At 67.3% G+C, this 26,703-nt stretch overlaps 4 protein-coding genes and 1 long non-coding RNA gene across 6 annotated transcripts; 2 read left to right on the top strand and 3 right to left on the bottom strand.

Annotated features, from left to right (window-relative positions):
• Nucleotides 1–890: 890 nt before the first annotated feature.
• Nucleotides 891–8,164, bottom strand: CYP27B1 (cytochrome P450 family 27 subfamily B member 1). Its single transcript, XM_075049863.1, has 9 exons — nt 7,961–8,164; nt 6,556–6,746; nt 4,469–4,665; nt 3,407–3,607; nt 3,170–3,324; nt 2,931–3,097; nt 1,823–1,904; nt 1,533–1,730; nt 891–1,443 (listed from the first exon to the last, which is right to left on the bottom strand). The coding sequence occupies exons 1-9, from the start codon at nt 8,162–8,164 to the stop codon at nt 1,330–1,332; spliced, it is 1,509 nt and encodes a 502-aa protein (XP_074905964.1). The 3' UTR covers nt 891–1,329.
• Nucleotides 8,165–9,182: 1,018 nt separating this feature from the next.
• On the bottom strand, nt 9,183–11,219 carry METTL1 (methyltransferase 1, tRNA methylguanosine). Its single transcript, XM_075049903.1, has 6 exons — nt 11,055–11,219; nt 10,643–10,773; nt 10,132–10,316; nt 9,834–9,947; nt 9,486–9,587; nt 9,183–9,402 (listed from the first exon to the last, which is right to left on the bottom strand). Exons 1-6 carry the CDS (start codon nt 11,150–11,152, stop codon nt 9,271–9,273), a joined length of 762 nt encoding a protein of 253 aa, XP_074906004.1. The 5' UTR covers nt 11,153–11,219; the 3' UTR covers nt 9,183–9,270.
• Nucleotides 11,220–14,777: 3,558 nt separating this feature from the next.
• EEF1AKMT3 (EEF1A lysine methyltransferase 3) lies at nt 14,778–16,415 on the top strand. The gene is made up of 3 exons (XM_075049901.1): nt 14,778–15,156; nt 15,583–15,694; nt 15,923–16,415. The coding sequence occupies exons 1-3, from the start codon at nt 14,887–14,889 to the stop codon at nt 16,378–16,380; spliced, it is 840 nt and encodes a 279-aa protein (XP_074906002.1). The 5' UTR covers nt 14,778–14,886; the 3' UTR covers nt 16,381–16,415.
• Nucleotides 16,416–17,102: 687 nt separating this feature from the next.
• On the top strand, nt 17,103–19,922 carry TSFM (Ts translation elongation factor, mitochondrial). Of its 2 annotated transcripts, XR_012653386.1 has the most exons (7): nt 17,103–17,231; nt 17,528–17,671; nt 18,186–18,314; nt 18,397–18,519; nt 18,624–18,708; nt 18,957–19,643; nt 19,704–19,922. XR_012653386.1 is itself a non-coding variant. In XM_075049900.1 (6 exons), the coding sequence occupies exons 1-6, from the start codon at nt 17,190–17,192 to the stop codon at nt 19,367–19,369; spliced, it is 936 nt and encodes a 311-aa protein (XP_074906001.1). In that variant the 5' UTR covers nt 17,103–17,189; the 3' UTR covers nt 19,370–19,922. The 2 variants fall into 2 exon arrangements, 1 of the variants encoding a protein (XP_074906001.1); XM_075049900.1 differs by having other exon boundaries at nt 18,957–19,922.
• A 2,714-nt stretch (nt 19,923–22,636) lies between these two features.
• LOC142040968 (uncharacterized) lies at nt 22,637–26,359 on the bottom strand. The gene is made up of 3 exons (XR_012653339.1): nt 26,122–26,359; nt 25,623–25,735; nt 22,637–25,366 (listed from the first exon to the last, which is right to left on the bottom strand). It is a non-coding gene; the product is annotated as an uncharacterized LOC142040968 (long non-coding RNA).
• Between the last annotated feature and the right edge of the window lie 344 nt (nt 26,360–26,703).

Genomic DNA, 26,703 nt, shown 5'->3' with positions numbered 1-26,703 from the left:
ACACACCCCCTCCCGGGGATGGACACGGGACTGCCGGGGGGGGGGGTGGTGCGTGGGGCACCCCCGGGTATGGGGACACGCGTGGGGAATCCCCCCACCCGCTTCCCCACGCTGCCCCCAGCCCCGCTCGTGGGGTCCCATGGGTGCCCCACGGGGGGGGGGGGGGGAGGGTCGGCGCGGTGTGTCCCCCCCCGGGCCGGTGTCACCACGCTCGGCTGCGCCAGGGGCCCCACGAGGGTCCAGAGTCCCCCGTGGTGACGTCAGCCCCGTCCCCACGTGGGACAGTGACACCCCCCCACCCCCTTGCATTAACCCTCCCGTGACCACACCGGGGTGCTGGGGGGGGGGTGGTGGTGACAGGGGGGTCACAAGGGGGTGACAGGAGGGTCACGGGGGGGGACAGGAGGGTCACGGGGGGGTGACAGCAGCGTCACGGGGGGGGGGGGTGACACAGCCACTTGGGCGGAGGCCGGGGGACGACGACACACAGGGCCTGGCCGGTGGCATCGCTTTGGTGCTGGGACCCCACTCAGGACACTTGTGTGTGTCCCCCACAGTGTCCACCCACCTCAGCTGGGGGGGGGGCCGTGCTGTGCCCCCACCCTGAGCCGCGCCGGAGCCGCCCGGCAGCTGTGGGGCCACGTCACCCCTGGGTGCCGCCGGCACGTCGGGGCACGCACCCACCCACCAGCACCCCACGGTGCACCTGGGGGGGGTGAGGGGGGGGGGTGTGCGGTGGGAGCTGAGTCACTCCGAAAAGCTGGTGGTGGCGGGGGGGGCAGGGAGCACCCCGGCACCCAGACACCCCAAAAAACCCCTTTATTAACCAATAAATAAACCGTTAAATAACCCGGTGGAGCCATAAACGGCACCCACGGGCCTGGGGGGGGGGGAAGGACACCGCCAGGGTGGGGGACACCGCCAGGGTCAGGGGTCACCACTGGCGTGGGGGGGGACACCGCCAGGGTTAGGGCCACCATGGGGTCGGGGTGACCACCAGGGTGGGGGACGCCGCCGCCGGGTTTGGGGACACCGCTGGCATCAGGGACACCGCCGGGGTCGGTGCCACCGCTGGGGGGGGGGACACACACCACCGGTGTCAAGGTCACCACCAGTGTCAGGGTCACCACCGGCGTTGGGGTCACCACCAGGGTTGGTGACACCACCGGTGTCAGGGTCACCGCCGGCGTTGGGGTCACCGCCAGGGTTGGTGACACCGCCGGCGTCGGGATCACCGCCGGCGTCGGTGCCACCGCCGGCGTCGGGGTCACCGCCGGCGTCGGGGTGGGGGGCCACCCGCCCGCCCGCGTGTCCCTCGTCGGTCCCCACTCATCGGCTGAGGAACTGGAGGTTGATGGTGGCCTCGGGGACGAGCAGGGTGCGGGTCATGGGGCGGACGCGGCCACCGCCGGGCTCCGGCCGCACCTCGAAGCGCAGCAGGATCTGAAAGCCGGAGCGGGGATAGCGGTGAGGGATGTTGGGGACAACCGGGGACAATTGGGGACAACTGGGGACAAGGGGGTGGCTCTCACCTGCGCCAGCGCCAGGTGGATCTCCAGCTCGGCCAGACGCCGGCCGACGCAGCTGCGTTTGCCGACGCCGAAGGGCAGGGAGGCGAAGGGGTGACGGGAGGCGTCGCGGCACAACCAGCGTTCCGGTCGGAAAGAATCGGGAGCCGGGAAGAGGCGAGCGTCCCGGGAGGTGGCGTAGTGGCAGAGGGTGATGAGGGTCTGGGGGGGGGGGGGGGGGGAGACACGACACGGGGGTGAGTGGGGACCCACCGGGGACGGGGGCGGGGGGAGCGGTGACAGTCGGAGCTCACCTTGCGGGGCACCAGGTAGTCGCCGACGCGGATGTCGCGGTCGGGGACGACGCGGGCGTTGGCGGGGATGACGGGGTAGAGCCTGGGGGGGGCCGGGGGGGTGCGGTCACCGAGGCCGTCCCCATCCCTGTCCTCGTCCCCATCCCTGTCTTTATCTCCATCCCTGTTCTTGTCCCCATCCCTGTCCCTCTCCCGTCTTCATCCCCACCACCATCCCCATCCTCACCGCCATCCCTGGCCCCATCTTCATCCCCATCCCCATCTTCATCCCTGTCCTTGTCCCCATTTTCATCCCCATCTCCACCTTCATCCCTGTTCTTGTCCCCATCCTCACCCCATCCCCATCCCCATCCCCATCTCTGGCCCATCCCCACCACCTTCCTGTCCCCCTCTTCATCCCTGTCCTTGTCCCCATCTCCATCTTCATCCCCATCTCCACCTTCATCTTCATCCCTGTCCTTGTACCTATCCCCATCTTCATCTTCATCCCTGTCCTTGTACCTATCCCCACCTTCATCTTCATCCTTGTGCTTGTCCCCATCCTCATCCCCCCTCCTTGTCCCCATCCCCATCCCCACCCATGTCCCATCCCCACCGCCATTCCCATCCCCATCTTCATCCCTCTCCTTGTCCCCATCCTCATCCCCCCTCCTTGTCCCCATCCCCACCCATGTCCCATCCCCACCGCCATTCCCATCCCCATCTTCATCCCTCTCCTTGTCCCCATCCTCATCCCCACCCTGTCCCATCCCCACCGCCATTCCCATCCCCATCTTCATCCCTCTCCTTGTCCCCATCCTCATCCCCCCTCCTTGTCCCCATCCTCATCCCCACCCTGTCCCATCCCCACCGCCATTCCCATCCCCATCTTCATCCCTCTCCTTGTCCCCATCCTCATCCCCCTCCTTGTCCCCATCTTCATCCCTCTCCCTGTCCCATCCCCACTGCCATTCCTGTCCCCATCCTCATCCTCATCCCCATCCCCATCCCTGTCCCCATCCCCACCACCATTCCCGTCCCCATCTTCATCCCTCTCCTTGTCCCCATCCTCATCCTCGTCCCCAGCCCTGTCCCATCCTCGTCCCCGTCCCCGTGTCCCCGTCCCCACCTCAGGGTCTCCTTCACCACGGCCCTCAGCAGAGGCACCTTGCCCAGCGCGGTGGCCGAGGGGCTGCAGCCGGTGCCCAACGCCGCCGCCAGCTCCCGGTGCAGCGCCGCCTGCACCCCGGGGTGCCGCGCCAGCTCGTACAGGCTCCACGACAGGGTGCTGGAGATCTGCGGGGGGGTGGCGGTGGCATCAGCGGGACCCCGCGGAGATGGAGACGCCACCCCACGTCCCCTCCTCACCGTGTCCACCCCGGCCAGCAGCAGCTCGGTGACGTTGCCGTAGATGGTCTTCATGGGGACCTTCTCCCGCACCAGGTGGTCGGTGAGACACATCTGCTCTGCCGGTTCCCCGTGCTCGGCCGCCTCGGCCACGCGCCGGTCGATGTGACCCTTGGCTGGAGAGGACGAAGCCCCGGTGAGCGTCACCGTGGCGGAGGGAGCTCAGCCGTCCCGGTGTCCCCCTCGGTGTCCCCTCACCGAAGGCGAACATGTAGTCCCAGGCTTCGCAGAAGGTCCGCCAGGGTTTGGGGAAGAGGCGGTGGAGGGGTTTGGGCATGGCCATGGTGAGCAGCGTCATGACGAACATGGTGTTGATGGAGCGGATGAAGGTCTCCGTGTCCCGCGGCACCTCCTGCTCCAGGCAGCCCAGGCGGGAGGCGAAAAGGACGGAGGAGATGCCTGGCGGGGGGGGAAGGGGGTGAGCCAGGGGACACGGGGAGCCCTGGGGACGTGGGGAACCTTGGCGGAACATGAGGAGCACCATGGGGAGCCCTTGGAGGCACTGGGGTCCTTGGGGACGTGGTGGGGACAGGGGGCACCTTGGAGACCACGGGAGCACCATGGGGGACATCAGGAGCCCTGGGGGACGTGGTGGGGATGGGGACAAGGGCCACCCTGGGGACATGGAGCACCACAGAGAACATGGGGAGCCCCTGGGGACACTGGAGTCCTTGGGGATGGGGTGGGGACATGGAGGACCTTGGGGAACATGAGGAGCAACATGGGGAGCCCTTGGAGACACTGGGGTCCTTGGGGACATGGTGGGGACAGGGGGCACCCTCAGGACAAGGGGCACCTTGGGGAGCACCATGAGGAGCCCTGGGGGACACGGGAGCCCCTGGGGACATGGTGGGGACAAGGGCCACCTCGGGGACATGGGGGACCTTGGGGAACACGAGGAGCAACACGGGGAACCCTGGGGGGGACGACACAAGAGTCCTTGGGGACATCGGGGGACAGAGGGTGCCCCGGGGACATGGGGTGCCGTGGGGGACACGGGGAATCCCTGGGGGACACGGGATGCCCCCAGGGACGTGGGAAGCCCCTGAGAGACACGGGGAGCCCTGGGGGGACCCTGGAGGATACTGGAACCAACGGGGACACGGCAGGTCCTGGGGGACACGGGGAGCCCCGGGAGGGACACGAGGAGACCCCAGGGGGGACACGCAAAAAGTCACGGGGACATGGGACACCCTGGAGGATAAAGGAACCATGGGGACACGGGGAGCCCCAGTGTCCCCCCTCCCCACCGCCGCTCACCTTCCAAGCCGAACTTGTAGAACTCGGCGGCGAGGTCGGGGACGAGGTGCTGGGGGTGACGGTCGCGCTGGCGCTGCAGCCGCCGCAGCAGGTCGCCCACCACGTCGGCCACCGGCCCCGCGTACCCCTCGACCGCCCGCGGCCGCAGCAGCAGCCGCCCCAGCAGCCGGCGCAACCGCTGCCACTCCTCGCCTTCCCTGCGGGAACGGGGACACGGGTGACGCGTGGGGACACGGGGTTGGGGGGGGGGGGGAATGGGGCCCCCCCAAAAAGGAAGAAGCTGGCACACCCTGGGTGCAAGCGTGGGCACCCGCGGGTGCCAACAGGTCCGTGCACGTCCCCGGTGCCCACGAGTGGGTGCCCACGGGCAGCCTTTGGGGGGGGCTGGGGGCTGTGCGGGGGGGGTGAGGGGCTGAGGACAGGGTCGGGGGGGCTGTGCGCGGGGTCTGGGGGTGCATATGGAGTTGGGGGGGGGGGCTGTGCAGAGGTTTGGGGGGGCTCGGCAGGGAGCTGGGGGGCTGCACGCGGAGGTGGGGGGGCTGCCCGTGGTGTTGGGGGGGCAGAGCGCAGGGTCGGGGGGGCTCTGCACAGAGCTGGGGGGGGGTTTGCGCGGAGTTGGGGGGCTGCACGCGGAGGTGGGGGGCCACACGTGGAGTTGGGGGGGCTGAGCGCAGGGGTGGGGGGCTGCGCACGGGGCTGGGGGGGTTTGCATGGGGTCAGGGGGCTGCACGCAGAGTTGGGGGGGGCAGAGTGCGGAGTCGGGGGGCTCAGTGCGGAGTCGGGGGGCTCTGCCTGGAGCTGGGGGGATTTGCACAGGGTTTGGGGGGGCTGCATGCGGAGTTGGGGGGGCTGTACGTGGAGTTGGGGGGGCAGAGCGCAGGGTCGGGGGGCTGTGCCTGGAGCTGGGGGGGGGCTGCGCATAGGGGTACGGGGGTACGGGATGGGATACGGGGATTCGGGGATACGGGGCTCCGCACCCCGTGCCCACGCAGGGGCCGTGGCTCTCCCCCGACACTTACTCACATCCTGCGCAGGGGGCTGGGGGGGGGGGGGGGGGTTCGGGAGCGGCTGTGGGGTAGGGGGGGGCAGCGGCAGGGATGGAAGGGGGGGCCCTGAATCACATCTGAGTCACCCCGGTCTCACCGGGCCCTTCCCGTGCCCGCCCCGCCGGCTGCGGCCCCACAGGACGCCCTTCCCGGAATGGGTGCGTGGGCACGGGGAGGGGGGGGGGCCGGGAGCCCCTGGGGGCACAGACACCCCATAAACCCCAGGAGAGCCCCATGGGGCAGGGAGACCCCCCCCATAGCCCCCCCAGGAGCCCCTTGGGGCACAGACATCCCATAAATCCCAGGAGAGCTCTATGGGGCAGGGAGACCTCTCCCCCATAGCCCCCACGGGGCACAGACACCCCATAGACCCCGGGGGAGCCCCCAGCCCCACGTGCAGCCCCGTGGCTCCGTGTACAGCCCCCCCCACCCCCCTGTGCAGATCCTCTGATCCCCTGTGCAACCCCCCAAATCCCCCACGCAGCCCCCAGACCCCACGCACAGCCCCTGGAGCCCTGTCTGCAGCCCCCAGACCCCCACGCACAGTCCCCAGACCTTCTGTACAACCCCCAGACCCCCATATCCAGCTCCCAGACCCCATGTGCAGCCCCTAGACCCCCAGATCCAGCCCCCAGACCCCCACGCACAGCCTCTAAACCCCTATATGCAGCCCCCAGACCCCTGTATGCAGCCCCCCAGACCCTGTGCACAGCCCCCCAGACACCATATGCAGCCCCCAGATCCCCAAGTGCAGCCCCCAGAGGCCCATATCCAGCTCCCAGATGCCCATATCCAGCCCCCAGACCCCAAGTGCAGCCCCAGACCCCCATGGGCAGCCCCCAGACCCCTGTGTGGAGCCCCCAGACCCCATGTGCAGCCCCCCAGATGCCCATATCCAGCTCTCAGACCCCCAGACCCAGCCCCCAGACCCCAAAGCACAGCCTCTAGACCCCTGTACGCAGCCCCAAGACCCCCTTGCACAGCCCCCAGACCCCACGGGCAGCCCCCAGACCCCATGAGCAGCCCCCAGACCCCACTCACGCAGTGAGCAGCCCACAGGCATGCCCGCGGCAGACCCGGTAATCCTTCCAGGAGGAAAGGTGGGAACGGACGGGGAAGTCACCCTCCTGCCGCAGGACCTGCTCGATCAGTCCGGCCTCCGCCACGTGCACCGTCAGGATGGGCCCGAAGCTCGCCTTCCACACCGGCCCGTAGCGGGCACGGCCCTCCACCTGTGGGGACACAGGGGACATGGCACCGGGGTATCCCTGGGGTGTCCTCGGAGAAGGGACCCGGAGCCTCGGGGAGATGCTGAATAGGGAAGAATTGGCTGTGGCATGGGGTGAGGTGGTCCTGGTGTCCCGGTGGTCTCAGCCCTGCTGCGCCCACCCGTGGGTGGCCCTGGGGGCCCGTCCTGGGTGCTGCTGCCCACCCACCCCGGGAGCCTGGGTGCCCGGTGAGGGGTTAACCATTAGCAGCCGTGGCTCGGTGAGAGCCCAGGGCTGGTCCCTGTCCCCAACAAGTCCCAGGGATTGAGATCGGGGTCCCCCCATCCCCTCCAAGCCCCAAGGCGGTGGGACCGGGGACCCCCCCATCTCCTCTGCACCCCAGGGCAGCAGGACCAGGATCCTGCTGTCCCCACCAAGCCCCAGAGTGGTGGGAACGGGGTCCCCCTATTCCCTCCAAGCCCCCGGTTGGTGGGACTGGGGTCCCACTACCCCTTTGAAGCCCCAGGGTGGTGGGAACAAGGTTCCCTTGTCCCCTCCAAGCCCCAGGGAGGTGGGACCGAGGACCCCCCTGTCCCTGCCAAGTCCCAGGGCAGCAGGACCAGGGTTCCCTTGTCTCCTCCATGTCCCAGGGTGGAAGGAATGGGGTCCCCCCTGTCCCCTCAAAGTCCCAGGGTGGTGGGAACAGGGTCCCCTTCTCCCCTTCAAGCCCCAGTGCGGTGGGACTGGAGTCCTCCCAGTTTCCCTCAAGCCCTGGGGCGGTTGGACCAGGGTCCTGCTGTCCCCACCAAGCCCCAGGGAGGTGAGACCAGGGGCCCCTTGTCCCCTCCAAGTCCCAGGGCAGTGGAACCAGGGTCCTGCTGTCCCCGCCAAGCCCAAGGTGGTGGGACTGGGGTCCTCTCCAGCCCCTCCAAGCCCCAAAGTGGTGGCACTGGGGTTCCCCTGTCCTGACCAAGCCCCAGGGTGGTGGGAACAGGGTCCCCCTGTCCCCCCCGGACGAGCCCCCTTTGTCCCCTCCAAGCCCCAGGTTGATGAGAACTGGGGTCCCACTGTCCCTTCCAAGCCCCAGGGCACTCAGACCAGGATCCCACTGTCCCCTCCAAGCACCAGGGGGGTGGGAGCAAGGTCCCCAAGTCCCCTCCAAGTGCCAGGGGAGCAAGATCTGGGTCCCCAGCCCCGGGGGGGGAACTCATCAGGTCGTTCCCCCCTCGCCCCATTACCTGCAGCTCGTGCAGCCTCCGCAGGCCCCCACGGCAGAGGAGGTCATAGAGGAAAGCGGCGGGACTGGGCCCCGGCATCTCGGCCAGGCTCCGGGGACCCCGGGTGGCAGCTGGGGGGACCGGGGGTTGGCGGGGGACCCCCAGCTCGGACAGGCAGCGGGACAGCAGGGCCAGCCGGGCGGGCAGGCGCAGGCTCTGTGGCATGGCGGGGGTGTCCCGGGAAAGCGGCGGGTGGTCCTGGGGACACGGGTGCCCGGGGGACACGGGGGGACGGCGGGGACGCGCCTCGACTGAGCCGCTGGCATCGGCCGGGACCCTTATAAGGACCCACGTGGAGCTGGGAAAGCCCCGCCCCTTCGGCGCGTGGCCACGCCCCTTCTCGCCCACAAACCCCGCCCACTCCCGTCTCCAAACCCCGCCCCCGCCCCTCCCGCGGGGAGATTTGCATAAAGGTTCGCCCCGGGCCAATCAGAACGCGGGGAGGGGGCTCGGGGCGGGGCGTGAGCAGGCGCGGGCGCGACCACCCTGCGCAGGCGCGCAACCTCCCTCCCCCGCCCCCCGCCCCCCCCCAGTCCCAGTCCCAGACTGGTCACCAGCACCCCCCAAACTGGGGGGCGGGCGGGGCCGGGCACCCCCCCGGAGACACGATGGTGGGAGGGCCAGGGCGGGGGGGGGGGAAGGCCCTGTCCCCACAGGGGAACGGGACAGTGACACACACAGAGGTGTCCCCCCCTCCTCCTCCCAGTTTAACCAGTGCCCCCAGTCCTGCGGGAAGGCTGGGGGATGGGCTATTCCGACCCCCCGCCGGGGGGGGGACACGACACTGGGGTGCCCCCTCCCTGCCCAGCCACTGGATTCTCGGGAATTACCAGCTTGCAACACCGGAAAGGCTGGGCTGTGTGCTGGTGGAAACCCCCCGTAGGGGGTGGGGGGGGGGAACTGGGGGGAACTGGGGGCCCCCTCCCCCCCCATCCCCCCCCCGGGGGTTTCCTTCCCCAGGCTGCAATCACACCCTGGAGAAACTGAGGCAGGAACTGCCCCCCCCAGGCTGCAATCACACCCTGGAGAAACTGAGGCAGGAACCGCCGTACCCGCCCCCCCCCCCCCCCCCCGCAAATTACCCCAGGGGGCAATTCCCGACATCCTTGGGGGGGGGGGGGAACAGGGACGGGGGGGGGGGGGGCAACAGTGATGGCGCAGCCAGGAGGGGACCAGACTTGGGGACAGGCTGGTGGCTTTATTCCAAATTTGGGGGGCTGGGGGGGTGGTGGGAGGGGGTGTCAGCTGAGACCTGTCCCACTCGTGTCCCCTCAGGCATCCCCCCCCGGCGCCGGATCCTGGAGGCGTCGGAAAACGGCCGGGAAGATCTGGCGGCCGCCACGCTGCACCTTCCGGCCCTCCTCGGTGGAGGTGCCCAGCCGGGCCACGATGGGGTCTGTGTCCTGGGGGGGGGACACCCAGTGAGCTCCCAGTAAGCTCCCAGTGAGCTCCCAGTGCCCCCCCACACCCCCCCCACCCTGCTCACCAGCTGAGCCAGCGGCACCTCCTCGAAGAGCGGGTGCTCCCCGAAATGCTTCACCATCCACTCGTGGACCTCCGCCACGTCCGTCACTGTGTACACCAGCCCCTGGGGACAACCCCAGTGTCACCAAGGGAGGGGGGCGTCCCCAAGACCCCCCCACAACCCCCCCAGCAGGGCTGGATCCCCCCCCCAATCCTGCCTCTCTGTGATCTCTGGGGAATCCAGTGCTTCCCGGTGTGTCCCCAGGGAAGAGAAGTTGAGGTGAACAGGGGGAAGAGAAGGGGGGGTACTGGGGGGGAGTGGGGGACACTGGGGGGGTTGGGGACATGGGGTGGGGGCCGGGGCACTCACCCCAGGGCGCAGGACGTAACCGTACTCATCCAGCAACGTGGGGCTGATGATTCGCCACTTGTGCTTCGTCCGTTTGAAGTGGGGGTCAGGGAAGAGAAAGAACATCTTGCTGAGCTGGGGGGAGGCACAGAAAATTGGGGGGGGGGTCAGCACCCTGCTTGGCACCGACTCCCCCCCCTCTTCCCACCTGCACTTGGTGCTGGGGAGGGAGAAAAGGTGGGATGGGGAGGGTGGTACTTGGGTGGGGGGGTGGTTTGGGGGGTCCGAGAGGCGGTCGTGGAGGGGGGGGAATCCCCACCTGAGCCTTGCGGAAGAAGTGGGGGAGGTGTTTCATGGCGTTGGCGCGCAGGCAGGCGACGTTGCCAAAGCACCCGGGCTGGGCCGCCCGCAGCGCCCGGATCCGTTCCCCGGCGAAGGCGGCCACCTTCACCCGCAGCTCCAGCCCCAGCATCAGCGTGTGGGGGAAGAGGGGGGATAGCTCCACTGCGGGGGGGAAGGGGGGGTCAGTGGGGACCCCCCAGCACCACCACCGTCCCTCCCAGTGCCCCTTGGTGCCTCCCCAGTGCCCCTGCTGTCACCGCAGCCTCCCCCCTCGCCCAGTTTCCAGCTCAGCACCCCCCACCCCCACTCACCCAGTCTGCCCAGTCCCTCCCAATGCCCCCCCCAACCCCTGCCATCACCACAGCCCCCCCAGGACCTCCCCCAGTGTCCCCCTCCATGCACCCCCAGCCCCCCACTGTTGCCATAACCCCCCCCAGTGCTCCCCAACCCCACTCGCCCAGTCCCCCCAGTCCCTCGCCCCTGCTCACCCAGCAGCCCCCCGTAACCGCAGCCCACGTCGGCGAACTCCACGCGTGGGGGTGGCTGGTCGGGGGGGACGGCGGGAGGGAAGAAAGCCGGGAAGAGCGGAGCCCAGTCCATGTCCTGCGGCCTGGCGGGGCTGCGGGACCCGCGTCACGGGGGGAGGGCACCGGGGGGGGGGGGTCCCCCGGTTCCCGGCGGTCCCCCGGTTCCCGGCGGTCCCGTACAGGGCCATGAGGAGGATAGGGGGGGACAGACCCGCTCGTAGAAGGGGATTGCCGGGGTGGGGGGGGGGGCGTGAGGGGGATTCCCGGTTCCCCCGGGCCCGGCCGTGAGGGGAAAGGGGGGGGGGGTGTGTCAAAGGCCGGGCCCCGGTGGGGTTCCCGGGGAAGGGGGTTCGCGGGGCCCGGCCGCACTCACTAGCGCAGCGTGTGGTCGGCCAGCGGGTTGGCGTGTGCCCGCTGCCGGTAAAACCGCTTCTGCGGCAGCGGCGGGACCGGCACGGCCGCCTCCTCCATGGCGGCCCCCGTGGGCGCGGCGGCGGTTATAGACGTCACCGCGCGGCGCCGCCGAGTGGCGTCACCGACGCACCTGCCGCCGGCGTGGGCGGGGCTTGGGCAAGCACCGCCCCCCCCCGCGCCTTCCCAGGGACTCCCAGTTTGGCCAGTGCTCCTCGCCCCTTCCCATTCTGTCCCAGGGCCTCCCCCCTCCAGGCCAGCGACCCCCAGTAACCACTCCAGTGCCTCCCAGTGCCCCCAGTCTCCACCCCACCGCCCCCCCCCCCAGTGCTCCCCAGCCCTTCCCAGTCTCAGGCCCAGTGCCTCCCAGTATCCCAGGGATCTGGCACTGCCCTGGAGCACCCCCCTCAGCGTCCCAAATACCCCAGGGACCTCACACAGCCCCAGTGCCCCCCAGTCTCCCCCAGTGCCCCGGGCACCTGCCACTGTCCCAGTGCCCCCTCCCAGTCTCCCCCAGTGCCCCCCCCAGTATCCCAGGAACCTCACAAGCTGCCCCAGTCCCCCCTAGTGCTGCCCAGTGCCCCAGGGTCCTCATGTTAATCCGGTGCCCCCAGTACCCCCCCAGTACCCTGGAACCTCGCACTGTCCCAGTGCCCCCCAGTAGCCCCAGTGCCCCCCCCCCAGTACCCTGGGACCTCATGCTGCCTGAGTGTCCTCCAGTGTCTCCCAGTGCTGCTCAGTACCCCCAGGGACCTCACACTGTCCCAGTGAGCCCCAGTCACCCCAGTCCCTCCCAGTGCCCCAGGGACCTGGCATTGACCCAGTGCCCCCAGTCCCCCCAGCTCCCTCAGCCCCCCCCCCCCAGTGCCTCCCAGTACCACCAGCGCCCCCCCCCAGTACCCTGGGACCTCATGCTGAGTGACCTCTAGTGTCTCCCAGTGCTCTCCAGTGTTCCCCAGTGCCACCCAGTGCTGCCCAGTACCCCAGGGACCTCACGCTGTCCCAGTGCCCCCCAGTCCTCCCAGTGTCCCCAGCTCCCCCCAGTCCCTCCCAGTACCCCCCAGTACCCCCAGTACCCTGGGACCTCATGCTGCCTAAGTGACCTCCAGTGTCCCCCAGTTCCCACCAGTGCCGCCCAGTCCTGCCCAGTACCCCAGGGACCTCACACTGTCCCAGCGCCCCCAGCCCCCCCCAGTGCTGCCCAGTGCCCCAGGGACCTGGCGTTGACCCAGTGCCCCCAGTTGCTCCCCCAGCCCCCCCTCAGTCCCTCCCAGTCCCTCCCAGTGCCTCCAGTACACCCCAGCCCCCCAGCACTGGGCCCTTCCCGGCACGGGGGTGGTTGGGGAATTTGGGCTGCGGCGAAGCCGGGGGCGATTTCTGAGAAAGCCCGGGGGGGGGGGGGGGGGCCGGGGGAGCCAGGGAGGGGGTTGAGCAACTTGGGGCTGGATCTGTCCGTCCGTCCCGTCCGTCCCGTCCATCCGTCCTTCCAGGAACAGCGTCCGCGGGTGACTCAGGGTGGGAAGTCACAGGGCTGTGCCGGGGAGGGGGGGACACAAGGATCGAGCCCCCCCCCTTCCCCATTCTGCCCCCCCCCTCCCATTCTACCCCCCCTCCAGGGTGCCCTGAAACCCCCCCCAGACCCCCCGGGGACACCGGCCCCCCGCCGCGGCCACAAGCATTAACCCGGTGACGCGCGGCGGTGACGCAGGTGCCCGGGGGGGTCCCGGGGGGGTGGCCCGGGGCAGGTTGTTCATTAGCCCCACGAGACCCCCCCGGGGGGTCACACACACACACGGTTACTGTTTATCCGGGTTATCCCGGCTCACGCGGCACCGGGAATGGGGCTGTGCCGGCGGCGGGGGGGTTGGCACCAGGGGGGGGGACAATTGGCCCCATGTGTCGTGTCCCCCCGCCATGGCCGGGGGTTCTGCCGGTGCTGGGAGACCCTGGCTGGGGACAGGATGGTGGGGACGGGGGGACAGGGACACCGGGGTGAGCAGGGACGTCATGGTCAGGGACATCATGGTCAGGGACAGGGACACTGGGGCGAGCAGGGACAGCAGGGACAGGGACACCAGGGCCAAGGCCACCATGATGAGGGCCACGGTGATCAGGGACAGGGACATCATGGCCAAGGCCACCATGACCAGGGACATTAGGGACAGGGACACCAAGGTGAGCAGGGACACCATGGCCAAGGCCACCGAGGACAGAGACATCAGGGACACCAAAGTGAGCAGGGACAACAGGGTCAGGGACACCATGGCCAAGGCCACCATGACCAAGGACACTGAGGACAGAGACATCAGGGACAGGGACAGCGAGGTGAGCAGGGACACTGGGGTCAAGGCCACCATGGCCAAAGCCATCATGACCAGTGGCACTGGGGACAGGGACACTGAGGTGAGCAGGGTCAGCAGGGCCAGGGACACCATGGCCAAGGCCACCGAGGACAGAGACATCAGGGACAGGGACACCAAGGTGAGCAGGGACACTGGGGTCAGGGCCACTATGGCCAAAGCCATCATGACCAGTGAGATTGGGGCCAGGGACACCAGGGTGAGCAGGGTCAGCAGGGCCAGGGACACCATGGCCAAAGCCACCATGACCAGTGACATTGGGGACAGGGACACTGGAGTAAGCAGGGACACCGGCACCAGGGACACCAGAGCGGAGGACAACTGGGTAAAGGACATGGGGCCAGGGACACCATGGCCAAGGCCACCATGACCAGTGACATCATGAGCAGAGGCATTGGGGTCAGGGACATTGGGGTCAAAGGCACCTGGGTCAGGGACACCAGGGTTGGGGACACTGGGACTGGGGACACCGGGGCTGGGGACACCGGGGCTGGGGACACCATGACCAAGGCCACCAGGGATGCTGGGGCTGGGGACGCCATGGCTGGGGACACCATGACCAAGGCCACCAGGGACACTGGGGTTGGGGACACCAGGGCTGGGCTCCAGGCCCTTCCCAGGGGCCAGGGCTGTGGTGGCACTGGTGGTGACAGGACAGGGACAGGAGCAGGAGGAGACGGAGGATGGCACCAGACCCCAGGACGGGGACCGGTGGGCTCCAACTGGGGTGGGGTTGGGGATGGGACTGGGCTGGCTGGGAGCAGGGTGACACCAAGGACAGAACTGGGAAGGGACAGGGACGGGGCAGGAAAAGGGGCTGGGAATGGTGGGGTGGGACCAGGACTGGCCTGGGGACACTGGGATGGGGCAGGGGACACTGGGGAGGGGATGGGGGACACTGGGGAGGGGTTGGGGGACACTGGGGAGGGACAGGGGACACTGGGATGGGATGGGGGACAGTGGGGCTAGGCCAGGGGACACTGGGATTGGGGACACTGGGGAGGGGCAGGGGACACTGGGGAGGGGTTGGGGGACACTGGGGAGGGGCAGGGGACACTGGGATGGGGCAGGGGACACTGGGGAGGGGTTGGGGGACACTGGGGAGGGGCAGGGGACACTGGGATGGGATGGGGGACAGTGGGGCTAGGCCAGGGGACACTGGGATTGGGGACACTGGGGAGGGGCAGGGGACACTGGGATGGGGCAGGGGACACTGGGGAGGGGTTGGGGGACACTGGGGAGGGGTCGGGGGACACTGGGGATGGGACGGGGGACACTGGGGACCCGCCCGGGGACCCCGCCACGGGATGAAGCAGTGGGCGGAGCTCCAGACCCCGCCTCCCCCCTAGAGGGTGGGCGGGGCGTCACCCGCTCTGACCAATCCCGAGCGGGGGGGGCGCGGCTCGACCCCTCCCCTCCCGCCCTTCCGCCAAGATGGCCGCGCCCGGCTGCCACGTGGGGGCCGGGGTTCGGTGGGAGGTGGCGGCGGCGGGGACCGGAACCGGAGAAGGGACGGAAGAGGAAGCGGAAGAGGAAGCGGAAGAGGAAGCGGCAGCGGCGCTGCGGTCCGTGTTCCCCCGCGACCCCGAGCTTTTCGCCGACGCCTTCCCGGTGGAGCGGCGGTACCGGCTCTGCGGGCGCGTCCTCCGCATCGCCCAGCACCACGGGCCGCGGCTGGGACCGGCCGCCTCCGTCTGGGAGGCGGTGCGTACCGGGGGGGGGGAAACCGAGAGTACCGGGGGAGGCACCGAGGGCACGGGGGGGGGGGTACCGGGAGCGCTGGGTGATGGTGGGGGGGAAAATAGTGAGGGGGGGGTCTCTGGGAACCTGGGGCGGGGGGAAATGTCTGGGGGGGGCACTTGGGGGGGTCCCTGGAGGATGGGGGGGGATCTCCCGGGGGGCCACACTGGGAGCACTGGGTGATGGCGGGGGACACGGGGGGATGGGGGGGCATAGGGGAGGTGGGGGGAGCCCCAGGGATCACCAGGCAATGGAGGGGGGGGACGGGACACGATGCCCACCTGGCAGGAGGGGGGGGTGTCTCCAGGCTGAGCAGCCACCCCAATGCCAGGGATGGGTTGGGGGGGCCCCCCACGCCGCCCCCCCTCCACCTGCATCCCCCCCGCCCAGGCCCTGTCCCTGTGCCGGTATCTGGAGGAGCAGCGCTTCGATTTTCGGGGCCGGACGGTGATCGAGTTGGGTGCCGGCACTGGCATCGTTGGCATCCTCGCCGCCTTGCTGGGTGCGTGCTGGGGGGGCACCCATGGGGATGGGGGGGGGGGGCACCGACCCCCCCTTCAAACTCCTTTCTCTATTTCCCTGTCCAGTATGGAACTGGAAAGGCGGCACAGCTCACTGGTGCGAGCAGCTATGGTGGTTACTGGGATCTTGGGGGGGGGGGGGTTTAGGGGGGTCTGGGGGGGATTAAGGGGGTGGCCCCCCCCTTCTGAGCCCCCCCCCCCCATTTTAGGAGGGGATGTCACCATCACGGACCAACCGGCGGCATTAGACCAAATCCGGGAAAACGTCCGGCTGAACTTCCCGGTGGAGGGGGGTCGGCCGCGGGTACGAGCTCTGCTGTGGGGCCAGGATGAAGGCTCCTTCCGTCCGGAATACGAGGTGATTTTGGGATCCGACATCGTGTACCACCCCCCCTCCTTCCCCCCCCTCCTGGGGACCCTGCGACACCTCTGCGGCCCCCGCTCCTTCGCCCTCCTCTGCGCCAAAATGCGGGGAGGGGACGCCGGCGCCCGCCGGTTTTTCCGACAGATGTTACCTCCGTATTTTCGGATCCAGCTGTTGCGGCGGGAAGCGGAAGAAGAAATCGAGATCTATAGGGTGACCCGCAGGGGCGATGACCCTATAGAGGAAGGTGGGGGGACACAGACACCCCAGCTGGGTGTTGTTCGGGGAGGGGGTTGTGCCTGATCTGGGGGTGCCTTGAGGGGGGATTAAATGGGTGTCAGGGGCCTCGGCTCATCTGGCTGTGTCTGATTTGGGGGGGTCGGGGGGGTGTTGGGATGGGGGGGAGCCAGGTTGAGGGGCTGGGGGGGGCCAGGCCAAGGCTGGGGGGGCTCTGTTAGGGTCTGGGGGTTCCATGAGGGCCCTGGGAGGGGGCTGGTCAAGGCTGGGGGGGGCTCTGTGAGGGTTGGGGGGGGCTCTGTAAGGGTCTGGGGGGCTGTATGAGGGCCCTAGGAGGGGTCTGGGGGGGCTCTATAGGGGTCTGGGGGGGTCTGGTCAAGGTTGGGGGGGATCTGTAAGGGTCTAGGGTGGGTCTGGTTAAGGCTGGGGGAGCTCTGAGGGTTTGGGGGGGGGACTGGTCAGGGTCTGGGGGGCTCTCTGAGGAGGGACTGGTCAGGGTTGGGGGGGGTCTGTGAGGGTCTTGTCAAGGCTGGGGGGTTTCTGGGGGGGTCTGTTCAGGGTTGGGGGGCTCTGTAAGGGTCTGGGGGGCCCTGGGAGGGGGCTGGTCAAGGCTGGGGGGGGCTCTGTGAGGGTCTGGGGGGCTCTATAGGGCCGGGGGCGGGGCGATAGGACCCGGGGGGCACCGCCCCCTCCCCAGCCAATGACACAGCTCCGTCGCGCTCGGAGTGACGTTCCTCGCACCCATTTCCCCCCCCCCGCAGCATTCGGCCAATCCGCTGCCGGGATTGCTGCAGGCGCATGCGCTCTGGAGCCCGGTCCCCCTCCGAGGGGGGGCGCCCTGACGTCATCGACGCGCGCCGCGGGCAGGAGCCGGGATGCAGCGGGCGGCGCTGAGCGCGGTGTGCGGGACGGCCCGGGTGAGCGGCGGGATTCCCCCCCCCCCCCCAAACCGGGGTCCTACCGGGTCCCCTTCCCCTGCACCGGGACCCCCCCCCAGGATCCTTCTCCCACCTTCGGGCCCCCCCCTCGGGGCTCCTCTCCCCGCACCGGGACCCCCCCTACCGGGCCCTCTTCCCACTCAACCGGGGCCCCTCCGCCACCTTCCCGGGGTCCCCCCCCTCGGTCTCCCCGGTCCCTTCCACGGTGGGGAGTATGTGTGGGGATGTGTCCCGGTACGGACTCACGCTCCCCCCCCCCGCTCCTCCTCCCGTAGGTCCCTCCGGTCCGGTTTTTCCGCGCCCCCCCCCCGGTGCTGGCGGCGGATAAGGAAGCGCTTCTGCAGTTGCGGCGGCGAACGGGGCTGCCCTTCCTGCAGTGCCGGGAGGCCCTGAAGCGCTGCGGGGGGGACCTGGGGCAGGTGGGCCGGGGGGGGGCAGGCGATGGACGACCTTGGGTGGGGGGGAAAAGGGGGGGGACGGCGGGGACCCGGGGAGCAACCGGTTGGAGGGGGGGGAGGGACACACACACCGCCCCGGAGGGGGGGAAGGAAGGGATGGAACTTGGGGGGGGGGGGGTGTGTGAGCCGGGGAAGTGGGGGGGACTTGGAGGAGGGATGGGATCTACGGGGGGGTGTCACACTGGGGGGAGGCAGGAGGGGACAAGGATGGGGGATGTGGAGGAGGAAACTGGGGGGGGGGAGAAATGGGGGGGAGCAGAGGGGGGACTTGGGGCGGTGCCGGGGGGGGGGGGAGACAACAACACAGAACACAGACCTGGGGGGGGCCAGGAGGGTCCCGTGGGGCAGCTGAACCCTCAGGGGCGGCCGCAGCGGTTAGGGTCTGCGCCACCGCGGTGAGGGGACACCACTATTGTGTCCCCCCCCCCGCGGTGTGTGTGACACCCCCCCCCGGTCCCGTCCCCCCCCCCCACAGGCAGAGGCCTGGCTGGAGGAGCAGGCGCAGCGGCAGGGCTGGAGCAAAGCCACCGAAGTGGGGGGCCGCCGGACGCCCGAGGGGCTGGTGGGGTTGCTGCGGGAAGGGACGGCAGCCGTCATGGTGGAGGTGGGTGACACGCCGAGGTGGTGGCGAGGGGGGGGGACACACCCACACGGACCCCCACCCCCCACCCCGTGGCTCCCTGCAGGTGAACTGTGAGACGGATTTTGTAGCCAGAAACGCCAAATTCCAGCGGTTGGTGGAGCAAGTGGCGCTGGGCACCATGGCCCACTGCCGCGCCGCCGCCGCGCCGCCTGCCTCCTGCAGTAAGGTAAGGGGGAGAGGGAACACGATAACGGGGGGGTGGCGCAACCCAGATGACCCCCCCCTCCCCAAAAGATAATCCCTCAACCCCCCCTTTTCCCTCTCTCCCAGCACTTGCTGCAGCCGGATGAACTGGCCCAGCTGCGGACGGAGTCTGGGGGGGCTCTGCTCAGCGACCACCTCGCACTGGCTATAGGTGAGTGCTGGGGGGGGGCCCCCAAAAAACCACCTTGGGGGGGAGGACAAAACCCCCTGGGGGGGGGGCAGAAACCCCTGAGGGGGTGACAAAACCCCTGGGGGGTGACTGGAACCACATCCTTTCCTTGGGGACAAGGACGTGGCTCGGGAAGGGGTTTGGGAAGAGGGAGATGGGGGGGCCGGGCTCGGCGCCCCCCCGCCCCAGCCAAAGGGCCGTATCCTGCCAACCCTGGCCCCATTTTTTAGGGAAATTAGGTGAAAACCTGACCCTGCGCCGCGCTGCTTGGCTGAGGGTGCCGGAGGAGGATGGTTACATCGCCGCTTATGCCCACGGGTGGCTGCCGGCGCGGGCACCAGTAGCCATGGGGACGTACGGGGCGTTGGTGGCCTGTCGGGTGACGGAACCGCGTCCCTCGGTGACGGTCCTGGAGGAGGTGGGACGGAAAGTGGCCCAGCACGTGGTGGGGATGGCACCCACCGCTGTGGGGACCCCCCAGGACGAACCCCAGGGGGAGGCAGAGACGCGGCTGTTGGCGCAGAGTTTCCTGCTGGAGCCTGCTCTCACCGTGGGGCAGTTCCTGGGGGCGCGGGGGGCACTGGCCGTGCGGGACTTCCTGCGCTTCCGCTGCGGCGAGGAGACCCCCGCCCAGGAGGGGTAGAGTTTCGGAGGGGGGGCACGGCCCCATAGCGAGCTTGGCCCCACAGCAAGTTCAGCCCCGCATCCTTGGGGCAGGATCCAGCCCCACAGCAAACTCAGCCCTGTCTCCCTGGGGCAGGATTGGCCCCACAGCGAGCTCAGCCCCACAGCGAGCTCAGCTCCACACCTCTGAGGCAGGATCCAGCCCCACAGCGAACTCAGCCCCACACCTCAGGGCACGATCAGTCCCACAGCGAGCTCAGCCCCATGCCCCTGGGGCAGGATCCAGCCCCACAGTGAGTTCAGCCCCACAGTGAGCTCAGCCCCACGCCCCTGGGGCAGGATTGGCCCCACAGTGAGCTCAGCCCTACACCCCTGGGGCAGAATTGGCCCCATAGCAAACTCAGCCCCACACCCCTGGGGCAGGATTGGGCCCTCACTGGAAGCCCCAGGGGTGGAGGAAGGGTTGGGGGGGGCGGGTGTACCCTGCCCCCCCCTGAGCCCACTGGGAGGGGGAGGCATGAGCCCCCCCCAGCATTTTGGGGGGGGGACGAGGCAGAATAAAGCTGTGGAGGAACCAGCCCAGGGTGCTTTGTGGGGTGGGAATGGGGTGGGGAGCCCCACTCCAAACCCCCGGGGCAGGGGGTGCCCTATCCCCCCCCCCAAGGAACTGCTCCCCAACATCCCTGAGGCCCCCCCCACCCCCTCCCGACACCCCCACAGGAGCCGCCACTTTTCTGCTGGTTTTTAATAGCAAATTGGTACAAAGGGGCCAAAAACATGGTGGGGGGGAACAGAGAAAAGGGGTGTGATGGCTGGGGGGGTGGGCTGCACCCAGGACCCCCCCGAATGTGTGTGTGGGGTTCACACACTGGGGTTGTTGGGGGGGGGGGCACTTTCTTGCAGCCCTCGGGTCGAGCAGGGGCCACCGAGGAGGGGGTGTAAACAGGAGGGCGGGCCCCCCCCCCCTTAGCACCCGGGGGGGGGGATATGGGGGGGTGGTCGCACCCCTGGGTGCTGCTGGGGGGGGGTGTCAGCCCCACTCCTGGCCCATCTTGGCGCTGGGGGGGTGGGGGGTGTGTGTCACCCCCCCAGCCCCCCCCCCCGGCAGCCACGTGACTCCCCGAGGACCCCGCACCCCACCGGGGGGGGTGATGACAGGGACATGGGGGGGGGTGTCCCCGCTCCCCCCCCCCCCCCCCCATCCCATCCCTTCTCCGCACGGCTGGGGGCGAGGGACACACACACACGGGGGGGGGGGGGACGACAAGGGGGTGGGACACACACAAGGGACACTGGGGGGGGGGCTGAGGGACGGGGCTCTGCACCCCCCCCACCCCCCCCACCCCCAGCATGGCCACTGTCCCCCAGGGCTGCCCCCCGCCCCCCCCGGGTCCCCACGTCCGTCCCCCCCCCCCCCCCCCCGCGTCCCGGTCCCGGTGTCGTCACCGACCGCCTCCCGGGACAAGTAACCGGGAACAGGCCGGGCTGGAACAGCCTATCCTGGATTACTTGAACCGGGCCGCGGCCACCGGTCCCGCTGGCCCCCCCCCCCCGGGACCACCCCCCCCCCCGTGTCCCCGCGTCACCCCCAGGTCGCTGTCCCCGCTCCATCCCCTGGCAGGTCCCGGGGGGGGGGGGGGGCTGGGGACCCCCCTCTTTTCCCTTCCCCCCCCGGTACCTGCCGCCGTTGAGCCCCCGGGGGGGGAGACCCCGCACCGGGGGGGGGGGGGGCCGCGCCGCCCCGCACTCTCCCGCCGGAGGAAACGGGGCCGCGGCGGTTTCGAGGCCCCCCCCCTCCGCCGCCGGTGGGGCCGGCCGGGAGGGGGCGGGGCGGGGAGGGAAAGGGGCGGGGCTTCGCCGTCCAGCGCTTTGTGATGGTTTTTCTGGATGGCGGAGAAGCGGGGGGGGGGGCGGGGGGAGGCCTTGAAACGGCCGGCGGGCGGGGATTGGGTGGGGAGGGCGGGTGGGGGGGTGGAGTCGCGGTGCGGGGATTGGGTTGGGCGGTGCGAGGCGGAGGGGGCGGGGCCCGGCGGTGTTTACTTCGCAAACGTTCCAGGCGCCGCGCGGGCGGGGGGGGGGCGGGGCCTTGCTGCGGGGGACACGCCCCGCTCCCCCCCTCCCGCTGTGAAAAGGGGCGGGGCGTCGGGGTGGAGCCGGCGGGGCGGGAGGGGGGCGTGTCCCGGGGGTCTGACCCACGGCCGCGGCCCCCTCCCCAGTTATCCCCAGTGCCCCCAATATCCCCAGTGCCCCCCAGTATCCCCAGCACTCCCAGTATCCCCAGCACTCCCAATATCCCCAGTGCTCCCAGTATCCCCAGTACCCCCCCGTATCTCCAGTGCTCCCAGTATTCCCAGTTATCTGCAGTGGCCCCAGTATCCCCAGTCCCCCCAGTTATCCCCAGCGCCCCCAGTATCCCCAGTACCCCCAGTGCTCCCAGTATCCCCAGTGCTCCCAGTATCCCCAGTACCCCCCCGTATCTCCAGTGCTCCCAGTATTCCCAGTGCCCCCAGTATCTCCAGTTATCTGCAGTGCTCCCAGTATCCCCAGTGCCCCCAGTTATCTGCAGTGCCCCCAATATCCCCAGTGCTCCCAGTATCCCCAGTACCCCCCAGTATCTCCAGCACCCCCCAGTATCCCCAGTACCCCCCAGTATCTCCAGCACCCCCAGTATCCCCAGTACCTCCCAGTGCCCCCAGCACCCCCCAGTATCTCCAGCACCCCCCAGTATCCCCAGTACCCCCCAGTATCTCCAGCACCCCCAGTATCCCCAGTACCTCCCAGTGCCCCCAGTACCCCCCAGTATCTCCAGCACCCCCCAGTATCCCCAGTACCCCCCAGTATCTCCAGCACCCCCAGTATCCCCAGTACCTCCCAGTGCCCCCAGTATCCCCAGTGCCCCCAGCATCCCCAGCACCTCCATTATCCCCAGTGCCCCGTTCAGCTCCATTCAGGACCCGCTGCACCCCCCAGCCCTCAGCATCCCCAAATCTCTGCAGATCGGACCCAAAGCAGCTCCCAAGCATCGGGTGCGGGACAAGGCCACGGGTTCCCCCCTCGGATTTCCCGACCCCCGGGATCCACCGGGAAAGGCCGGATCATGCCGGTGCTGCCAAATGGACCTGGCTGCGAGCAGGGAACGAGAACGAGGAGTTTTTGGCAAACACCGTGGCTTTCAGATCTGCCAGGGCTGAGGGGGCTTTGCTGAAATTCCAGCCTCGTTTCTGCTTCAAAACTGTTGAATTATTATTTTTGGTGAATAAGCAGGAAACTGACCCGATTTCCCCATTTATTTATGAGAGGGAAGCCCGATGCCAGGAGTTTTGGTTGGGGGAGGGCACTGCCACACTGCAGCGTCGCTGAAAAGGCCAAATTGAAACAAATTCCTCCTCTTTCACCCCAGATTCCTCCTCTTCCCCCCCAATTCTTCCTTTTACCCCAATTTCCTCCTCTTCCCCCCAAATGCCTCCTCTTTCACCACAATTTCCTCTTTTACCCCAACTTCCTCCTCTTTCATCCCAATATCTTCCTTTTACCCCAAATTCCTCTACTTTCACCCCAAATTCTCCTCTTTCACCCCAATTTCTTCCACTTTCACCCCAAATTCCTCCTCTTTTACCCCAACTTCTTCCTCTTCCCCCAATTTCTTCCACTTTTACTGCATTTTCTTCCTTTCACCCCAAATTCCTACTCTTTCCCCCAAATTCCTCTTCTTTTATCCCAATTTCTTCTTCTTTCACCCCAAATTCCTCCTCTTTCACCCCAAATTCCTCCTCTTCTCCCAAATTCCTCCTCTTTCACCCCAATTTCCTCTTCTTTTGACCCAATTTCCTCCTTTTTCACCCCAATTTCTTCCTTTCACCCCAAATTTCTTTTATCCCAATTTCCTCCTCTTTTACCCCCAATTCCTCCACTTTCACCCCAAATTCCTCCTCTTCCCCCAAATTCCTCCACTTTCACCCCACAATACCCCCCCGCAGAGGAACTCCTCCAGGAAGACAATGGACAAGCAGCCCCTGGCAGCACCGAGGGGTCATGCGGGATGTTTGGGGACACCCCCCCCTAAATTCAGCCCCCTAAAATAAGGATAGACCCCCCCCAAAATTAGGGATAGCCCCCTCCAAATAAGGATAGATGCCCCAAAATAGGGATAGAACCCCCAAAATGAGGAAAGTTCACCCCAAATAAAGATAGCCCCCCCCCCAAATTAGGATAGCTCCCCCAAAATAAAGATACCCCAGAACTGGGGGTTTAATGGCTCCAGAAGTGGGGGGGTCTTCACCCCAGGATTTGTGGCTAATTACCCAAGAATTGGGGGATCATGACCTCAGAATTGGGGGTTTATCGACCCCAGAATTTCAGATTAATTACCCCAGAATTAGGGATTTAATTATTCCAAAAAAGGGGGTTTAATTACCCCAGAATTGGGGGATCGTGGCCCCAGAATTTGGGGCTAATTGCTGCAGAATTGGGGGATCCTGAGCCCCAAACTAGAGAATTAATGACCCCAGAATTAGGGATTTAATTACTCCAGAAATGGGGTCATGGCCCCAAAATTAGGGATTTAATGGCCTCAGAATTGGGGGATGGCCCCAGAATTTGGGGCTAATTACCCCAGGATTGGGGGTTTAATTTTGCCAGAACTGGGGGATGATGACCCCAGAATTTGGGACTAATTACCCCAGAATTAGGGATTTAATTATTCCAGAATTCGGGATCCTGACCCCAGAATTTGGGGTTAATTACTCCTGAATTAGAGATTTAATGACCCCAGAATTGGGGGACGGCCCCGGAATTTGGGGATAATTACCCCAGAATTAGGGATATAATGACCCCCAAATTGGGGGTTTACCCCCTACCCCCTCCTGCTCCCACCTGGGGTTTGGGAATTGGCTCCCTGCGGCAGCAGAATGAGCAATCCCGCCGGCGGGTTAATAATTTGGTGGGATTTTTTGCTTTTTTGGTTTTGTTTTATTTTACAGAAAAGCATCGGCCACATCGCTCCACTGGGCTGGGAACGTCGTGGAGTGAAAAGCTGTCTCTGTCCTCACTTGTAATTCCTGGGAAAAAGGTAAAAAATCATCACTAATGGCTTTAAATAGATTTTTTTTCTGCCCAGATACTGCAGAAAGGGGGAAAAATTGGGGATGCTGGGCAGTGGTCCAGGCCTGGAAACCCCCCAAATCCTGCGGGAAACTGTCAAATCTCCACTAAAGATGAGATTTCCCCATTTTTGGGGCAGTTGGTTGAGTTATAACTGAGAAAACCCTGCGCCGCTTCTGCCTGGGAAAATCTGGGGAGAAAAAATGGTAAATTGGGGTGTTGTGGTTTTTTTTTTGTTTGTTTTGTTTTTTTAACTGTTGTTGAAATTAAGGAGGGAAAGACGAGGGGAGGGGGGGTCCTGTAACAGGTCCTTGGGGGGAGCGGTTTGGAGTCCCCCCGGTCCAGCCGGGAGCCAGGATCCCCCTCTGACCCGCCCCAAAATGCCACGTGCAGCGGGATCACTCCCAAAATCCCCATGGAGAACCCTGAAAGTAGCAGGATGGGGGGTTGCTGCTGGCAGGGAGACGCTGCCAGGGACCGGGATGCTCATAGGATGCTCAGGGGATCCTCGCAGGATCCTTGCAGGATGCTCATGGGATGCTTAGGGGATGCTTGCGGGATGCTTGTGGGATGCTCATGGGATGCTCACAGGATGCACAGGGGATGCTTGTGGGATGCTCATGGGATGCTCACGGGATGCTTGTGGGATGCTCACGGGATGCTTGCAGGATGCTCAGGGGATGCTTGTGGGATGCTCACGGGATGCTTGCAGGATGCTCAGGGGATGCTCAGGGGATGCTCAGGGGATCCTCGCAGGATGCTCGTGGGATGCTTAGGGGATACTTGCGGGATGCTCAGGGAATGCTTGCAGGATGCTCACGGGATGCTCGCAGGATGCTTGCTGGATGCCTAGGGGATGCTCACTTGGTGCTCCTGGGATACTCACGGGATGCTCAGAGGATGCTCACGGGATGCTCTGTGGAGGGACAGATCTGTGCAGATGCTCCCCCCCATCCCCACCCCAACCCGGAACCTCTTTCCCGCCATCGGAGCCGCCAGGACTGGCGTTCCCAAAAAACCCGCCTGGCTCTGCCGACACAGACCCTGTCCGGCCTGCCCTGCCCGCGGGAACGGCGGAGCCGGGGGGAGTTTTCCGGCTCTTTCCGGAGCCGACGTCCCCCTGGCGGTTCCCGCTGCATCCCGGCACGACCACACGACGGTCTTCCAGGCACCTGGATGTCCGGATGCTGACGGCATCGGTGTGACGTGCCGGATCCTCCACCGGGATCTGCAGCGACGTCCGAGGGGAAAATTTAATTCCTCCCCCAAGGAGACACCAACCGACCTGGAGTTTTTGGGAATAAATCAGCCAAAGTGGGATTTATCCGCCCTGAAGCGAGGAGCCGGGATCGCCGGCGGTTTTTGGCCGTTTCCGTGTTCCTGCCAGGATCGGGGTGGGGGGAGGTTTTTAGAGGAAATGCTGGAAAAGGGAGCCACTAAAAAAAATTAATAGTTTGGGGGAAGGTGAGGCTGAGCTGGGCCCGGGCAAGGGCCTGGCCAGGATTAACGAACTCGGGACTAATTAACAAACCTGGGATTAATTAACAAAGCTGGGATTAATGAACCTGGGATTGATTAATGAAGCTGCTGCGGGGGGTAACGGGGTTTTGGTTCCCAATGGGGATGGGCAAAGGGCTCGGGAGGGGGAAACACCCGTGTGGGGCTCCTCACCAGACTGGGATTGGACTGGGAGCACCCCACGGCAAACTGGGAGCGGACTGGGATCAGACTGGGATCCCCCCCAGCGGCCCCGCCCCTTCGCCAACATCCGGCTGGCTGCAGCCACCGCCCCGCCCATCGCGTTCTCCACTCCCATTGGCTACTCGCCGCGTGACGCCACCGGACGTGAGCGGAGGGGTGAGGGCGGGGCCTGAGGGGCGGGAGAAGCGGAGAGTGGGCGGGGACGGGAGTGGGCGGGGTCGGGGGCGAGAGTGGGCGGGGACAGGGGGCGAGAGTGGGCGGGGACAGGAATGTGGCGGGAGTGGGCGAACCGTGCTGGGGGGGGGCAGCGATGTGGGGCAGGAGGGGGCTGCGGGTCTCTCCCCAAGGGGTTTCCACACCAAAATCCCCCTCCCCAGCCCCACTCCGTGCCCCAGACCCCCCCCTCGCCCCCCGCTCTCACCTGGGGAGCAGTGGGGGGGGGGGCTGGGGCCGAGCCCCACATCCCCCCCCCCCAGCCCGAGGGGAGAAGGGTGGGAATAGGGGCGAGCTGGGACCCCCAGAACCCCCCCACCCCACCCAGCACGGACAGAG

This window comes from Buteo buteo, chromosome 17 (assembly GCF_964188355.1).
Source record: "Buteo buteo chromosome 17, bButBut1.hap1.1, whole genome shotgun sequence".
Taxonomy (NCBI): Eukaryota; Metazoa; Chordata; class Aves; order Accipitriformes; family Accipitridae; genus Buteo; species Buteo buteo.
Note: the sequence above shows the minus strand (reverse complement) of the source record. Positions and strands in the feature narration are given on the sequence as shown.

Coding starts and splice junctions, on each gene's coding strand:
- TSFM (XM_075049900.1), top strand. CDS start 17,190: ATGCAGCGGGCGGCGCTGAGCGCGGTGTGCGGGACGGCCCGG. Junction 17,672..18,185: donor GCGGGGGGGACCTGGGGCAG/GTGGGCCGGGGG, acceptor CCCCCCCCACAG/GCAGAGGCCTGGCTGGAGGA. Junction 18,520..18,623: donor CGCCTGCCTCCTGCAGTAAG/GTAAGGGGGAGA, acceptor CCTCTCTCCCAG/CACTTGCTGCAGCCGGATGA.
- CYP27B1 (XM_075049863.1), bottom strand. CDS start 8,164: ATGCCACAGAGCCTGCGCCTGCCCGCCCGGCTGGCCCTGCTGTCCCGC. Junction 4,666..6,555: donor GCCTGTGGGCTGCTCACTGC/GTGAGTGGGGTC, acceptor CCGTTCCCGCAG/GGAAGGCGAGGAGTGGCAGC. Junction 1,444..1,532: donor TCCACCTGGCGCTGGCGCAG/GTGAGAGCCACC, acceptor TCCGGCTTTCAG/ATCCTGCTGCGCTTCGAGGT.
- METTL1 (XM_075049903.1), bottom strand. CDS start 11,152: ATGGAGGAGGCGGCCGTGCCGGTCCCGCCGCTGCCGCAGAAGCGGTTT. Junction 10,317..10,642: donor CGGTTACGGGGGGCTGCTGG/GTGAGCAGGGGC, acceptor TCCCCCCCGCAG/TGGAGCTATCCCCCCTCTTC. Junction 9,948..10,131: donor ACTTCTTCCGCAAGGCTCAG/GTGGGGATTCCC, acceptor GCCTCCCCCCAG/CTCAGCAAGATGTTCTTTCT.
- EEF1AKMT3 (XM_075049901.1), top strand. CDS start 14,887: ATGGCCGCGCCCGGCTGCCACGTGGGGGCCGGGGTTCGGTGGGAGGTG. Junction 15,157..15,582: donor CCGCCTCCGTCTGGGAGGCG/GTGCGTACCGGG, acceptor CCCCCCGCCCAG/GCCCTGTCCCTGTGCCGGTA. Junction 15,695..15,922: donor CATCCTCGCCGCCTTGCTGG/GTGCGTGCTGGG, acceptor CCCCCATTTTAG/GAGGGGATGTCACCATCACG.